Raw genomic sequence first — 16,942 nt, forward strand, 5'->3', positions numbered from 1 at the left:
TCAGAGACAGTGGTGTTAGTACAGGCAGACTCTCTGTACTTCCTTGGCTTTGGGGCTCAAAGTTTTTCCTGTCTTGGAGTGTTCCTAAGCCTGGAAGAAAATGAATATTACTCCTTATGTGACCTCCTTCAGCAAATCACTTAACCACCTCAGTTTTATCATCTGTAAAATGGAGATAATGATAATGCTTACTTCCCTGGGTTGCTATGAAGATCAAATGAAAAACTTATTATAAAGCACTTAGCTTGGTACCCGGTACATAGTAGGTTCTATACAAACATTAGCTATTAGTACCTGCATGTACACACACATACACATATATACATAGCTATATACCTGTTTTACACATGTACATAGAAGACAGATTATGTTGATTAGCTTTGTTGATCTGTTTTCTTTTTTAATTTATTATTATAAGAGATAGATAAATGTGTACAGGAAAGGGTAAGGATATATCTGGAAATAAAAGTGATGAAACAAAAGTTATAATTTTTTAAGCATGTAAGATCCTTTAGAAACGTTGTCGTTAGGTCCTTACATCAATACCCAAGATCAAGTCTCATCTCTGACACATGGTGTCTGTGATCCTAGCCAAGTCACATAATTGCTCTAATCCTATCAGCTGAAGAGAAGGTGCTAACCTCATACAAATATCAAAACCTCATCCAATTGAGTAGCTACTCAATCAATAAATATTGGATGGATGAATCAATCACTTAATCAAAACTAGTCAGAGACCTCCTGGTAACAAGTACTACTATGTTGTCACTGTACCTACAGTACAGTAATAAATGAATGAGTTACTTATAATTAGGAGGTTTTCTCCATAATGGTACAACTGCAGAGTCAAGAATATGTAACCAATTTTCAGGAGGTACAAAGTTTCCTTTATGTCACCAATTTATTTTATGCATGGCTTTTTTTTTAACCACAAATAACACATACAGAAATACACTTTCATCAGAAACAGTTTAACTGATCACAAATTAAACTGGCTGGAGTCTGAATTGATATTTATTGTATTGTATTATTGTATTAACATCTCACCCAAGAAGCCAGAATTATCCTATTTCAAACAGTGTTTTGTGGTCTAGACCAGTGATTTCAAATATAATAAAAGCTTACTCTCAGTATCCATAAGGCTTTCAAGACATCCACTGGTGTCTTGAAGACGCAGGGGATGTACTGTAATGCAAGATGTGAGATCCACACCATTGAATTCTATTATGGAAGCTTCTGAGATGACCATTGCAGCCCAGGTCTCTGACCTCAAACCCTGATCTACTTCTCCTGGGCAGGTACTCAAGCTACACTGTCCTTTTCTACACACTGCTGCCATCACCCCCAAAGTACGAGGACTATGGGATGTTGATGGTGGATGCTTCCCTGTTCCCTCTGGGATTAGGATGAAGCTGCTAAGGCCAAGGGAGAGCAGATACACCACACCCTTGCTGCTCGCCAAAGCCCCAGAAACAAGGACAAAAGTCCTGGACATAGAGGCAGCCCTTGGCAGACCTAGTAGGGGAGTTCTCCCAGTAAAATCATGCTGAAGTTCAGATCAAGAAGCAAGAGGAGAAAGGAGGAGAAAGCAGAGGAGGGGCAAAATAGGTTGAGTGAAAAAGGGCCACCTCCAGCTGAAAAAGGAAAACCCAGTCTCTTAGTTTCCCTGACAAAGGTCTATCAGACAATGTCATATATTCTTAGGGCTCTTAGCAGGTCAAAGACTTACTTGGAACCTCTTCAATTTGCATGGTTTATAAAGCTGTTGGCAAAGTTAAGGGTTTAATTTATACACAAACCATCCCTTCCACCTGTCATCATTCTTTATGCCCTGATTAAATCAGCTCCATATTTCCTTTTTTTAAAAAAACAGATATGAAAATAAGAGGCTCTGAAAAATTGGAAACTTCATTGCAATTTTGATAAAATGAGATGAAAAAGATACAATCTGTGTGGGGAAAAAAATACATAAGGACAAAGCTAGCTGTATTCTCAGTGGGAAAAAAAAAAAAAAAAAAAACGAGAGAAAGAACAAACACCCATCTCCTAGGTTTAGCACATGTTTTCCAAAGCCAAGATTTATCAAGTCTGCTTTAGGTCAAAAGGAAATGTGGATGAGAATGCCCTCACGCTGTGTGTACATATGGGTCACCCAGGATCATAAATATGGGCTCTCTTTTTATAATTCACATCAGTACTACAAAGCTGGAGAGGCCAGGACCTTCAAGTTCAATCTACAGGGGACCAGAGGGTTGATATTATGAAAAGTATAGAAATATCCCAAAGAGAGAGAGAGAGAGAGAGAGAGAGAGAGAGAGAGAGAGAGAGAGAGAGAGAGAGAGAGAGAGAGAGAGAGAGAGAGAGAGAGAGAAAGAAAGCTTTTCCAGGAGAATTAAAAAAAAAAAAAAAAAAGACATAGAAAATGCCTTTAGAAGCCGCAGCTTCCCTGAGGCTCCTTACCATCGCACTTTATTGCACGTCTGTGTGGCGCCAAGGGGAGAGCCAGCCACCATTGGCACCTGGATGGGACTGTGCTGTTTGTTCATGACCAGGTCCAGTTTCTCTTCTAATGATTTGCACGTGGCTTCCAAGGCTTGCAGTTTGGCCTCAATGCTATCCAATCGTAGGCATATTGTCTGATTAATGGAATACAGGAATGACTGAAAGTGAGAGGAAAAAAAAACAACATAAAATGTTTTTTAAATGGTGAATTGATCTTGAAGGAAAATGTACAACTCACAAAACAAATGTGTATTAAGTGTCTGTTCTTGCAAGGCAAAGGGCAGGTTGCTAACCTTCACAGAATCCATCATTCTCAGATATCCAAAAGCACAATTAATCCACACAGAATAGGCTTGTTCTTGACATATAACCCAGAAGCATCTAAACACACCTATTCAAGTCCTTATTAAATAAGATTTAACACAACTTGTCAATATTGGTTTTAACTGTCTATGAAATTATACTTTTAAATGGTGACCTAGCACATTCTTACTTTTCTAAGTACAAACAAAATACCTAAGAACTCTAATATATTAATGCATTAATCAACATAATGTTATTTCCACTGAATTCCTACTGACCGTCACTTTCAGCATGCGCTCCAGATAGCTAACTCAAAGGTAACTAAAAATGAATAAGGACATTTCAGAAAAGGTACACGAAACTACACATCTGATCACTGAAAACTGCACCTGTCCTGGGTTCTGGGGATGGAAACCTTGGTGTTTTTTAATGGCAAGTCTGCCATCTAGTGGGCTTACTTTTCAAATTTGGCTTTTGCCTTGAGTATCAATTACTCTACTCTCAGAAACCAGAACTAATAGAACAAGTAAATATAAGGTCAACTATGATATTTAACCAAATTTCCACTTAAAGTACTACTTAGTTTTACCAAATTAGCAAATGTACTAATGAGTACAAATGGTACTTACAATTTAACAAAACTTAATTGCCATTAGCCAATCACTAAAAGGCATTATAGTACTATACATTTTGAGAATTCATACTGATAATAGGATAAGTATCTCAGATGGAACAAAAACTACACAAACAAGAGTCCTTTTTGAATATCATAGGCTAGGCCCAGAAAGTTACAGGTAAAATGACTCATTTCCTGCCTATTATTTAAAATAGGAATTGTAAAATAAATAATAAAGGTCTCAGTTATCAGGACTGCTAGGTGGCAAAGTGGATGGTACACAGGACCTGGAGTAAGAAAGATTCATCTTCTTGAATTCAAATTGGCCCTCATATTATTAGCTGTGTGGTGTGAGTACATCACTTCATTCTGAGTTCCCTCATCAATAAAGTGGGCTAGAGAAGGAAACAGCAAACATCTCCAGTCTCTCTTCCAAGAAAACCCCAAATAGTGTCCCACAAAGACTTTAGAAATGACTGAACAAAAAAGTGTAGCTGATTAGCTACTATTAGATTGGAATATCTGAATTTCTTGTCTTAATCTCTTTACTCAACTCCTTTTGGAAATTTTTCTACTTGTTAGGACAGAGTCAAGGAAGATAAACATAAATTCATCATTTTTACCCATAGATTCATTTATCAAGTATCTGTCCCACCACTAAACCAAATTGTTTGAATGGTTCCTAAGTGACCACCTGCCAGGGATGAGCTTATTGAAATGTTTTACAGATTCTTGTAAGCAAGCCATTATTGAAAATATAGGACAGTCTATTTGCTCGCCTCCCTGTTGCCTTCTGGGTAACCTAGAGAAAATAGACGATAGAGATTGCTGACTCTGGAGTCAAGGAGACATGAGTTCAAACATGGCTTTAGACATTTACTAGCTCTGTGATCTAAGCAAGCCACTTAACTTCTCACTTAAATCTCAATGTCTAGATCTGTAAAATGGAGCTAATAAAAGCATCTATGTCAAGGGAAGATAAAGTGAGATCACATTTGAAAAGTATTTTAAAAACCTTAAAAAGCTATAATGATGCTAGACTGTAACATTATTATTACTTGAAATTTTCATTTTTTTACAAATTCCATGATTCATAACCATATAGTACAAGCAGAATAATACTGGTATTAAAAACAAGGATTTTTCTTTTTCTTTTTTTTTTCAGGGAGAACCTTGAGGTAGTGGAAACTGCTGTGCAATCCAGACTGTCAGCTTCCTCCTATTCAATTCTGTGCCCAGTTCAGTGTCTGCTTTCAATATTTATCCAAAATACATGCTGCTGCAGCACCAGCCCAATGAACTGTCTAGCCAGCTGTGTTCCAATGGGGACAATATATAGTCTCCATCCACCTGGTTCTTTTCCTGAGAGGGCTGTTGGACTAAGCTTTACTGCACCGTGATGGCTCTCATATAGGAGGCTCTGCAATGGCCAGCTGAAGTACAAAGTTACCCAAACCCAGGAGCATCTGGGGCCCCTTGCCATCTATAACCTCGCTTCTTAAACTGTAATGCATAACCCCATATGGTGTTCTCATAACTGAATGTGGGAGAGCTTTGAAAGTATGACTTATTACTAATAAATGTTTGATTTGTATACTTATTTTACATACCTATAAACCTGGAGTAACATAAAAATTTCTTGAGCAAAAAGGGCTCACAAGTGGGAAAAGTTTAAGAAGATGTTGCACCTTCTATTTGGGCTCTAAAAATATGTGACAGCAAGATCCAGCCATCTCCCCTCTTTAAAAGATACTCTACATTACATCAGGAGGCAATCTTATCTAATCCAAACCAAAGGCACAAATAGACAAAAAATATAAATATGATCCCAAATGTAAACCCCACTCTGAAAAGTCAGGTACTGTAACCTAAATATTCTAAGCTAGTTCAGTTTTTCAATTAACTTGTGTGTTCTCCCCCTTCAACTACCAGGGAAACCTTGTATAGACCATAAGATTTAGACCTGGAAGGGACTATTAAAATAATTTCAACCAACCATCTTTTTTCAAGATTGGGAAACTAAAGTGTAGGAAGGAGAATCACTTCATTCTTAACCATTAAGGCAGCAAGCAAGCAGCAGCAGGGTATGAATCCAGGTTTCCTACCTAGTCACTGCTATATCTTGCTTATGGTTAATAATATGAAATCTACAAATAACAACTGCTTCAAATATTACACAATATGTTTTTGGGGGGAGTTTTAAACCACCAGAACAATAGAAATCTAAGTGAATTCAGGACTACTTTAAGTAACAGAAATTAAAGTGATCCTTGCGTGACTGGCCACTAACATTTGGGGAGGCCGCCTATATCACTGTACCCATCAGACTACTTACATAAAAGCATGACCACTCAGAGGTGACCTGTGTTTGCCACTTAAGGTTGGTTTGCTACTCCCCGGATGTTGTGCACACGCATGCGCACACACACACACACATACACACACACACACACACTGTGCTAAACAAAGCATCTAGAGCACACACATAAAACATAAAGCAAAGTCTTATTTTGCAAGTGGAGGGACTGCATCCATCTCCACAAGCCAGAGTTAAATAAGTAGCTTCAAGGATCCAGGCATGAATCACTAACAATAACAAGAAAAGTTAAGAGACCTGAATGAGAAGGGAGTAAACCTTTCAGCAAGGGGACAAATGCTTTATTTTGTCTTCACCATAACTTAATCAAATGTAAGTCAACCTACTCTCCCCATCATCATAAGCAAAGTGTGAGGTGAAAGGTAAGCCAGCAATTTGGACAGAATAAAAGTCATTGAGTTTTTTTCATTCATTTCTCAAAAGAAATGTTTTCTGTACAACTAAATTGAGATTGAACACAATTATACACGTTTACCTTTATTGAGGGATCCTGGCAGTTGATTTCTATTCGCTGGCGTTTCAAAGGAGGCTCTACTTCTTCATCTGTGACTTCATGATTCTCTAACACAACTGCAAATCAAAAAAGGCAAGAGGAACAAATTGATTCTCTTTCATCCTGGAGTATGTGTATGTGTGAGACAAATTTGTATTACATATATAAATACACATTCACAAAGAATTAAATAGATGGAGAGATATTTCAGGAAACAAAGCCCTGTTATGCAAGAAATTGAGACACAGTGAAAGAACAGAGAGAAAAAGAAAAAGAATAAGAAGGGGGAAGAGAGAGAGACAGACAGAGGCAGAGAGAGAGAGAGAGAAAAAGAGAAAGAGGAACAGAAAGAGAAAGAGAGGGGGGGGAAGAGAGAGAGAGAGAGAGAGAGAGAGAGAGAGAGAGAGAGAGAGAGAGAGAGAGACACAAAGAGAGAGAGAGAGAGAAAGCGCTAGTTGAATCCTTATATTTATTTTTAAAATGTCCCTAGGATATATTTTTTTAATTTTATATACTAGATAAATGATTTGTCGAGGATGGTAATGACTAAATCACAGAAGACAGACCTAAATTCCTATAATTCTGACCCTCAGTTCATCATCCTAGCTATTAAATTACTCTACTGATACAAAACTTCTAAGCTGAATGACAATATTGTCTTTCACTGAGAATCACCTCTTTCTATTATTAAAAAAAGAAATCGAAAGGCCATTTTGGCTTCGTGGTTAGAACACCATCCTGGAATGCACCTCAGACACACACTGGCTGACTTTGACCCTGAGCAAGAGACCTACCACTGGGTGTCCCAGGAAGTTGTAAATGGTACAGAGCAGATGGAGATCTGAGCTGATTGAGGGTGTTTTCTTACAGGGATCTCTTGATGAAATTTTTTTTTTTCATTATTAAATTTTCTTAGCAACTACTGTTGTGTGTTCTACTACTGAGATGTCTATAGTAGGATCTGATGTGTAAGAACTGCTTATTTCCAAGTTAAATGTTACAGAATAGAGAATATTCTCTTCCAATGGATAGATCAATCACTCAAAAAATAGTGCATTCAGAAAACAAAAGCAATAATGTCTAAAAGTTAAAGTGGGACAAGCACTAGACATCTGCATTCATTGCTTCTGATACTAGATGTATGACAGTAGGAAAGTCACTCAAGCATTGTGAGATTCAGCTTCCTTCCCACAGACTTCGGACTTTGGTCTGAAAATTTTCATTTCAAAACAAATGACAAAACCTTAGCAAATTTCAAAGTACTAGATATTGCAAGTCATCAGTAACTACATCACTTTCAGACAAGGTTTGTCATTTAAAAAAACAAACCATTGGTCCCCAAGATTTTTGGCCAGCCCAGTTCTAATCTGAGCCAGTTTTACAGCTTGGCCTCAGGCATTTCATGGGCCCTGTGCATGCCACACTAAGTGAGGATGAAACATAAGCACATCCACTTTTTTAAAATAGTAACGGTATTGAACACAGTATGGTCACTGAGGCTCACACATTTCCCCTAGGACACACTACAACTACAGCAAGAATTAGAGAGCTGTCCAACGAGGCCTCTATTTTCAGCACTGTACTCCTCATCTGTTACATGGAGATGGTTGTTTTGAGACACAGAGGAGTCAGCAGGGAAGTTCAGTAATGATTCAAAGAAAAGAGCAATAGACTATGGATCCATCATCTCAACAACTCTAAAGCTCCCTCTAAAATAGCAAATCTGTCCCTTGTCAAAACTGCCCATGCTGAGTGACCCCAGCCCACACCATCAGCCCACCCAACATCTTCATCAGGCTGACCAGGTTCTTGTCATCCCTCCCTCTCATCATATGATCAGCCCATCTCCTCCTCATTTCACACAATTCATTTACTGTTTTCAAGTTCCTTACTGATTATATGTTATGGCCTCCTCACAAATTTACTCTTTCAGATTTTTCTTGATTATTGTCATTTGAAAGTTCCTTCTCCTTTCTGGGTCTTTTCATTAATGAGTCTCCTTCTCCCTGAATGCTTCTTCTCAGATCTTCATCCAAGCTCACAGCCTAAAATTCACCCTCCTCCTCACTGACACTACCTCCACACTGCTCACCTGGATTACTGCCAGAGGTTGCCCTCCCTGCCTCAAGTCTCTTTCCATTCCAATCTACTCTCCACTCAGTTGTCAAATGATCTTCCTCAAGATCAAGTCTGACCACATGAATAAATCACCATATCACTTCAATATGCTCCAAGATCTTCCCAAAAATCAGGGTTAAGCTACATGTTGAAGGAAGAGAGGGATCCTGTGAGTCAGGCAAGAAGAGAGAGCATGTGCCCGGCAGGAGATGGAGCCAGGACAAAGGCACGGAAAGAAGAGATGGAATAACATATGTGAGCAAGAGAGAAGGCCAGCTTGGCTAGATTACATGGTGCAGGAGGGAGAATAATACATAATGAGGTTAGAAACATAGGTTGGGATTAGGTACTAAAGGTCTTTAAAAGGAAAGAAGGAAGGAGGGAGGGAAGGAAGGAAGGAAGGAAGGAGGGAGGGAGGGAGAGAAAGAAAGAAAGAAACAAGCATTTATATAGCACCTACTATGACCCAGATACTGGGCTAAACAATTTATAAATATTATCTCATTTCAGACTCTGGGAGGTAGATACAGACAGAGGTTAAGTTTCCTGCACAGGGTCACACAGCTAGTATGTTTCTGAGGCTGGATTTAAACTTACTCCAAGCCCACTCTATTCCCTGTGGTTAAACCGAAGAGTTTACTCTAAAAGCAACAAGAAATCACTGGACTTAGTTTAATAACAGAAAGGAATGATCAGATTTAGACTTGGGGAAAATTCCTTTGGCAGCTGTGCAGGGTCAGTCAGGAAGGAAGACAGACCTTAGAGAAATCAATTAAGAGGTTGTGGCAGTGATTCTAGATGAAAGGTGACGAGGGCTAAAGGGCAGCTGTGAATAGGGAGAAAGGGTTCAATGGAAGAGATGTAGAAGTAAAAAAAAGCAAGATTTAGAAAACGAAAAGATATGGAGGACGAGTTAGACTAACACCCAGATTACAAACCTGGGAGACTGGGGGGAGAGGAGGGGAGGTGTGTGTGAGGGGAAGGGGATGTTCAGTCACCCAGATAGGAAGTGTCAGATTTGGGATTCCCATCCAGGCCCAGTGATTCCAGGATCTGTTCTCTTTTCACTGTCCTCAGCAAAGCAGTTATTCCATCCTCCTCCCCTCACTCACCTTCAACTAATCTACTTATGCCATGTTTCTGAGTCATCATGCCCAGTTCCCCCTTGTCAATGACTTTTCTAAAAGGTACTGCTCAGAAATGAACACAGCACCCCAAAAGTAGTCAGGATCATGACCTTCTTCACTCTGAATACTTGGGCCAACTAGAAGCCAATAATGTTAGGTTTTAGCATGAGTAGTACAAGCTCCATTGCTTTCTTTCACTTAGTGGTGACAGCCCCATCTCTGTTTTAAATTGTCTGCTGGGGAAAACAACAACAAACTCTGAATGAAACATAAAAATAAAATAATAAATCAACTCTCCTAAATTAAGCCTTTAAGAAATGTTGAAAGAATGGTTATTAAATCAACAAATACTTGCTAAGTGCCTTCTATAGGCAAGAGACCAAAGGAGGCAGCACCCAGGACAAAATGGGAGGCCCGAGCCCTCCTCCTCTGGAGGGGCCTAGAATCTGTACCCATACACAAAACAAACAAAACACACAATAGGAGATTTCCTTGTCTACACAGGACCAAGGTATGAGCGGCCAAAGTGTCAAATGGCTATCTGGCAAATGAATTGTACAGAAAATCATTTCTACAGGAGGAAGAGATTGAGCAAAATAAGCCCTGGCCCTGGAGCCAAAGGCCTGGGATTCAAATTCTACTCTAAATGTATCATTCTAAGATCACTGCTATTTTTGTTACTATTGCCTTTAAAGGCAAAATATATCTTTTACTCATTACAAGGTTAAAATTTCTTTTTGAATCTCTACCCAAGTGAATTTTCAGACCTTGTGGTCTAACTGTTTCAATTTCAAATACACATCAAAAAAACACCTCTGGGAACCTCAATGTTAATCCTAATCAAAGAGTTTTTATACACAGATACTAAGTTTCAAAGCAACACAAAAAGGCACCCTGCAAAGGAGGAGTTAAGAAAAACGGTTCCCCTTAACCAACTCCAGTGCTTCCTGTTCTCTCTAGTATAATCTACAAACTCTCTGTTTAGCTTTGAAAGTCCGACCCAATCAGGCTCCAACCTATTCTTACAGTCTCAAGGGGCACAAGCCCTTTTAACATGCTCTATCAGCCTTCTCTATTACAAAAGACACACCAGTCCTGTCTTTGTGACTTTTCTACCATTGCTAGAAGATATTTCAGAAAGTATTTCTCTTCCTTTAAGATACTGTTCACTCACCATCTTCTTTATGAAGATTCCTAAGTACTAGTGCCCTCCACATTCCGCATACCATTATATTTACCTGTTTTGAATATATTAGCATTTATTAACTTTACATTTATGTTGTATGTGTTTTTATATATGTATCTGTCATTGGAAGATAAAGTCACTGCAAGCCCGCATTGCTTTATTCTTTGTATTTGTGTCTCCAACACTTGGCAGATAGTAAGTGCTCAATAAGTGCCTATTGATGGATATTCAATAAGATAAACAATAAGATAAAACAGCTTGCTCAGAGTCCAGATCAATGCACCACAGAATTTACAGTTTGAATTCTATTTGAAACATCCATCTACGACTATCAGGGAAATGACAATGTTGGAAAAATTGAGACTGCAAATTAATGTTGAAAAGCATTATTAGGAGCAGGTAGGTGACACAGTAGATAGAGCACCAGCCCTGAAGTCAGGAAGATCTGAGAAAGAGAGAAAAGAGAAAGAGAGAAAGAAAGAAGAAAGAAAGAGAGAGGAAGGAAGGAAGGAAGGAAGGAAGGAAGGAAGGAAGGAAGGAAGGAAGGAAGGAAGGAAGGAAGGAAGGAAGGAAGGAAGGAAGGAAGGAAGGAAGGAAGGAAGGAAGGAAGGAAGGAAGGAAGGAAGGAAGGAAGGAAGGAAGGAAGGAAGGAAGGAAGGAAGGAAGGAAGGAAGGAAGGAAGGAAGGAAGGAAGGAAGGAAGGAAGGAAGGAAGGAAGGAAGGAAGGAAGGAAGGAAGGAAGGAAGGAAGGAAGGAAGGAAGGAAGGAAGGAAGGAAGGAGAGAGAGAGAGAGAGAGAGAGAGAGAGAGAGAGAGAAAGAGAGAGAGAAAGAGAGAGAAAGAGAGAGAGAGAGAAAGAAAGAAAGAAAGAAAGAAAGAAAGAAAGAAAGAAAGAAAGAAAGAAAGAAAGAAAGAAAGAAAGAAAGAAAGAAAGAAAGAAAGAAAGAAAGAAAGAAAGAAAGAAAGAAAGAAAGAAAGAAAGAAAGAAGGAAAGAAAGAGAGAGAGAGAAAGGAAGAAAGAGAGAAAGGAAGAAAGAGAGAAAGGAAGAAAGAAAGAGAGAGAGACATTATAATGTGGCAGGCAGATAAAATCATTTGGATGAGCATACTGTTAGAATTTAGATAATTATATAAATGCTCATAATTTAAAACTAGAACATTTTTCTCAGGTAGTATTTCATATTGCATGCTTTTGTAACAAAGTTATTATTAACCTAAAACTTATAAAATTTCAAATATTTAATCAATAATCAATTAATCAATAAATACTTTAAGAGGATTTTTTTCATCTTTTCCTATAAAAAGCTATCTGAAACAAAACAAGAAAGATACAATAAGGAATATAATTATTAAAAGGGTAAGAACTCAATACATTTCCTTGTGATAGCTTATGTCTTCTCTCATTTGATTCCAACACTATTTGTACTATTATATTTAAATACTATTACCCCAATGAAAATTTTCTAAGAGAGTCAATTCAAAAAACACATTACATTGTGCTGGAATGGAGCTCTAAGAAATCCTGCCTTGTATATTTTTAAAAAGAAAACTTTTTTTTTAATTTAAAACTCCAAGTTTCCCAAATTTAATTCAATTTCAAATGAAAACACTGAAGGGTGATGGGGGGAGGGGCGGGGGGAGGGAGAAAGACAGAATGGAATAGCCAAGGGCCAAGAAAGAAAAGCAGAGATAAGAAAAAAAAAAATCAAATTTCTTCAAATGATCATTTTTAAAAACAAATATTAAGGCTACAGAGAGATAAAACAACTGTCATATTCATAGCACCTAGAATTTGGCACTTTATTCTGTGGTTTTCACTTAGAAGAATCAGGTAATCAAATGCACAGAACAAATTGTGTCACTGAGAATAGTCTTATTCTGGTGCTTCACCTGGAAAGTACAAGCTCTGGAGAAAATTTATCAAGTTAAAAAGACTGTGAATGTTCATTGTAAACCCTGAATTTTATGCAGACATCTGATTGGCAGACCCCCCCCCCCCTCAGCTTCCCTGATAGGTAGGATTACAGATTACAGCTGTGCCCACAATAAATTCTAGAAGACCATCTATAAGCTCTTTTCAGGGAAGCAAGAACTGGAATCTGAGAGAATATTTGTAAATTAGGACATGGATGAACAAGTTATGTTAATGAAAGTGATAGAGGGCTAACCTTTTATCAGCATACTGACCAACCATAATTCTGGAGGACTAATGATGAAGATGCTACCCATTTCTTGATAGAGAAGTGAGATAAATGTAGAACATGACCATTTTTTTTAAAGACTGTCAATTAAGTCATGGAGAGATTGCAGTCTATGTTTTTTGAGGGGTTATAAACTCCAGTGAAATCACATATCACTAAAGAATTGCATTTCATGTTACTAGGAAAATCATTAGAATGTGTGTGGTCACTGGAGTGGAGGGAGGGGGGACAAATACAAATCTTCCTTACACTGTATTTTTTAATATTTCACATTCTGTTCCCATACCTACTGTACCTGGGTGATCAGGGTTCAAGTCTTCCACGGCAATCTGGACCACATCGGCCAAGTCCTGTTCTGACATCATCCAGAATCATGCAGTAAGGTTCAATTCTCACAGCAGCCAAGTATAAATTCCACCTGGGAAGGGCTGGTCAGCTTTTAATAACCTATTAAAATATATACAAAGAGAAAATTTTAAATTCGGTCACACAAAATATCTGGTCTATACACAAAAACCATTTTACAATTATGTTAATGTTAATAATTATATCCTTTGGTAGTTCTTTTCCTGCCCTATCTAAATTATGCCAACATGGCAAGACAGCAGAAAGTACATTACTTGCTTGTGTCATAATTCAAATAATTAAGAGGTTTGGATAACAAAATTCCGAACTCCCAATCCTTTGCCTAAATCCACTGACTTGTTGTTGTTGTCATTGGTCTGGTTGTTGCTGAGTTGTTTCAGCCACGTCCAAATCTATGACCCGTCCAAATCTATGACCCCCATTTGGGACTTTCTTGGCAGAGACGCCAGAGTGGTTGGCCACTACCTTCTCCAGCTCAATTTACAGATAAGAAAACTGAGGCAGACAGGATGAAGTGACTTGCCCAAGATCACACAGCGAGTGAGTGTTTGAGCCCAGCTTTGAACTGAGGAAGATGAGCCTTCCCGATTCCAGGCCAGGCGCTCTATGCACTATAGTGCCACCCAGCTGTCCTTCTAATGTATACATGGACTTTTATATGTATTAAACCAAGTTTAAGTTTCTCAAAAACTAAAGATGAGAAATAACTTTTTCTCTCCTTCCTTGGCAATGATTTAAACTCCCTGGGTTTCCATACTTCAACTATAAATTTGAATGGATTGTACCAGATGACCTCCCCCTAGTTCTGACTCTATAATCTTCCCTTCCCAGAACCTCCTATAAACTTAATTCATAATGAACTTCCCAGAATTCCTAATGAAGATTTACCCAAGACTTGTTTTATTGACCTATCCTGGAAACCTGTTTGCCTTTACCTGGTTCCTGAAGACTTGTATTAGCCCTACATTTGTTAGTCTTAATGAGATTACTTAACCTTTAAGTCATTCTGGAAAATAATAGAGGAGTGCCATATTGTCACCTTAACTTAGGAGACCCTCAGATCTCCTCACTGCACTGGAATCTGTCTCAGATTCCCTTGTTTCCCTCAAAGCTCAGGGCAAATGTTCCCTTCTAAGGGAGCATCTCCCAATCCCCAATCCCAATCCTCAAAAAAAAAAAAAAAACCTTTTTATTTTATGTGTACAAATTTACCTATATTGTTGTTTCATCAGAAAGATATCATGAGGATAAGGTTCTTAAGGTTCTTTCTTTTCTGCCTTTGTAATACCCAGAATTTAGCACTGTATCTGGCACACAGCAGCAGCATAAGGGATTACTGGTTTATTAATCAAGTCTACCAAACTACAATGAAATTGTAAAAGTTCAAAAAAAAAAAATTTGGTTTTCTGAAGGTTATCCTTCAGATGTGAAAGACTGTCTATTTGAAAATCAAAAATAGCATATATATATATATATATATAAACTCAGAACTTGCTTTTCCAAAAAGAATACCTGAAGCAAAGATTACTGGCAGTCTACACTGAAGTTTCCCAACATGAGCATTATCATTAAATATAAACATTAAAACCAACTCAAGATGATGAAGTGAAGTCATTTTTCCTACCTCGTTTTACTATCTAAGGAGAAAATAAATTAGTGACAGGTGGAAAACAATTGAAAACGCACAATACAATGTTTTGTATGGTTACTAATGGCTTCGAGCTTGGCCTAAGAAGACACTATACTTCATAAAAGCCTGAATCATGTAATCTCTTCCAAACCAGAACACCACACAATATCCAAGTTGTTTACACAAAATGATTCTTTTGCCAACATAAAGAGTCATTTAAAATTCTGCTCATGGTGAAACTTTTCGGATAGCAAAGACTTTGGCAACCAGCCCGAGAAAACTGGCAATGGATTTACACATGTGGTTGCCATTTTGGCAAATCGAATTTGCCATTTCTCAGAAGTCCTGGGGACTATCCAGTCTTAACATAATAAAACATCTGTGCTAGGATTAATGTTTCATAATGTCACTATCTACAATTGCTATTTAGAACCCTGCCTTGTCCTTGAAGAGGTGTATCTTCTCATTTGTATACAGAAGAGAGGTAAATGTAGCAAAATCTTATTAAATCTGAAACGTCTTCTATGATTTTATGGTGATACCCCAGTGGTGCTGTGAGTACATCTATGTTTTTTGGGGGGAAAAAAACCAAAACACTGTTCTAGAGACTGAGATCTTTTTCCAAAACTAAGTTAGTTCTGCACCTATGTCTTGAACTATAGAATGACAGAAGGAACTTTTGGTAAGTTACTATCAAATAGGCCCTTTAAATGAAGCACAAATCCCTACAGCAGCTCTAACAAATGGTCATCCAACTTATACTTAAACATCCCCAGTGATGAGTAACTTACTCCCTATCAAGACAAGCCATTTCATTTCTGGACTATTCTATTCATTAGTTAGTTTTTCCTTGTACTGAACCAAAATCAACCTTCCTTTAAACTTCCTCTACACTTTGGTTCTAGTTCCACACACTAGGGCCAAGCAGAATTGATGTATTCTTTCTTCCACATGGCAGTTAAATATCTGAAGAGAGCTCTCATGAGAAGAGATAAATAATACTCTTTTTTCCAGGAGAACACCTTTGGGAAATTGAAAAATGATTAAAATAGACAAGTAACATGAGGGAAATTATATGAAAACACAAATTTTCCCAATAATACAAGTTTCCCAACTAGGTAAGAATTAATGACATGGTGTGTTATCAGATTAATACTAATAGTGCAAATAGATGAAAATCAATCATCAGTTTTTAAAATCAAAATATAAGGCATGTATAAAAGCCAATAATTCCTGATCTATATTTTATTGTTGTTTTCAACTAACAGAATTAAATTTTGAAAATATTCCCCTTTTCATTGAAAAATACAAAATCTAGGTAATAGTCCAACCAGTCAATGTATGAAAAGAAAAAGTATCCAAGGTTATTATATTCAATGTTCATGTCCTCAAATAAATTACCTGTTTAACTGATAGTTGTAATATTCTTTAGAAACTGTCTAGCCAAATAAAAGACTGAAAATAAACTTTAAAATAACAAACATCAACATGGAAACAAATATCTATAAATCAAGTTATATGGAGGTCAAATAGTAAATAACTAACAGAGGAAAGACACTAATTAGAGTGAAAAAGAGTTGGGGAAGGCTTCCAGTGAAGGAAGGCATTTTATTTGGAATTTAAAGAAGCCAGAAGGCAGAGATGAGGAGATGAAGAGTGAGAACACTGCAGGTAAGCAGAGAAGCTGCCCAAAGAAGCCTAACCAGGAAGCTGTTGTCCCAGGATCAGAGTGTCCGTAGGAGAGTAAGGTGTAAAAAGACTAGAGAAGTTGCAGTGGGGTAGGCCATGAAGGGCTTTGAATGCCAGTAAGAGCATTTTTATTTGCTCCTAAAAGCATTGGGGAGTAACGTAAGTTTACTAAGATTAAATCTACATTTTAGGAAAATCACTTTAGCAACTGAATGGAGGGTGCAAGGAGGGTCTTGAGGCTTGAAGTCCAAACTATGAGGATGTTCTACCTCCTGGCCTCTCTAGTTTCCCAAACTAAACCCCATCCCCCTTTCACTGGAAGGTTCCCCTTCCCC

The 16,942-nt window shown here is 37.9% G+C and overlaps 1 protein-coding gene across 13 annotated transcripts in view; it reads right to left on the reverse strand.

Annotated features, from left to right (window-relative positions):
• The window catches only part of BANP (BTG3 associated nuclear protein), a 234,790-nt gene that overhangs the window by 189,609 nt on the left and 28,239 nt on the right, over positions 1–16,942 (reverse strand). For 8 of the 13 annotated variants that reach the window (XM_074286246.1, XM_074286244.1, XM_074286242.1 and 5 more), the window contains exons 2-4: positions 13,209–13,369; positions 6,274–6,368; positions 2,461–2,660 (exon numbers count right to left, since the gene is read on the reverse strand). In XM_074286246.1, the coding sequence (XP_074142347.1) occupies positions 2,461–2,660; positions 6,274–6,368; positions 13,209–13,287 (374 nt within the window). In that variant the 5' untranslated portion in view covers positions 13,288–13,369. The remainder of the gene's footprint in view (positions 1–2,460; positions 2,661–6,273; positions 6,369–13,208; positions 13,370–16,942) is intronic. The other 5 variants (XM_074286245.1, XM_074286243.1, XM_074286241.1 and 2 more) reach the window with 1 other exon arrangement.

The sequence above is a fragment of the Sminthopsis crassicaudata genome, chromosome 2 (genome assembly GCF_048593235.1).
Source record: "Sminthopsis crassicaudata isolate SCR6 chromosome 2, ASM4859323v1, whole genome shotgun sequence".
NCBI classification, from domain to species: domain Eukaryota; kingdom Metazoa; phylum Chordata; class Mammalia; order Dasyuromorphia; family Dasyuridae; genus Sminthopsis; species Sminthopsis crassicaudata.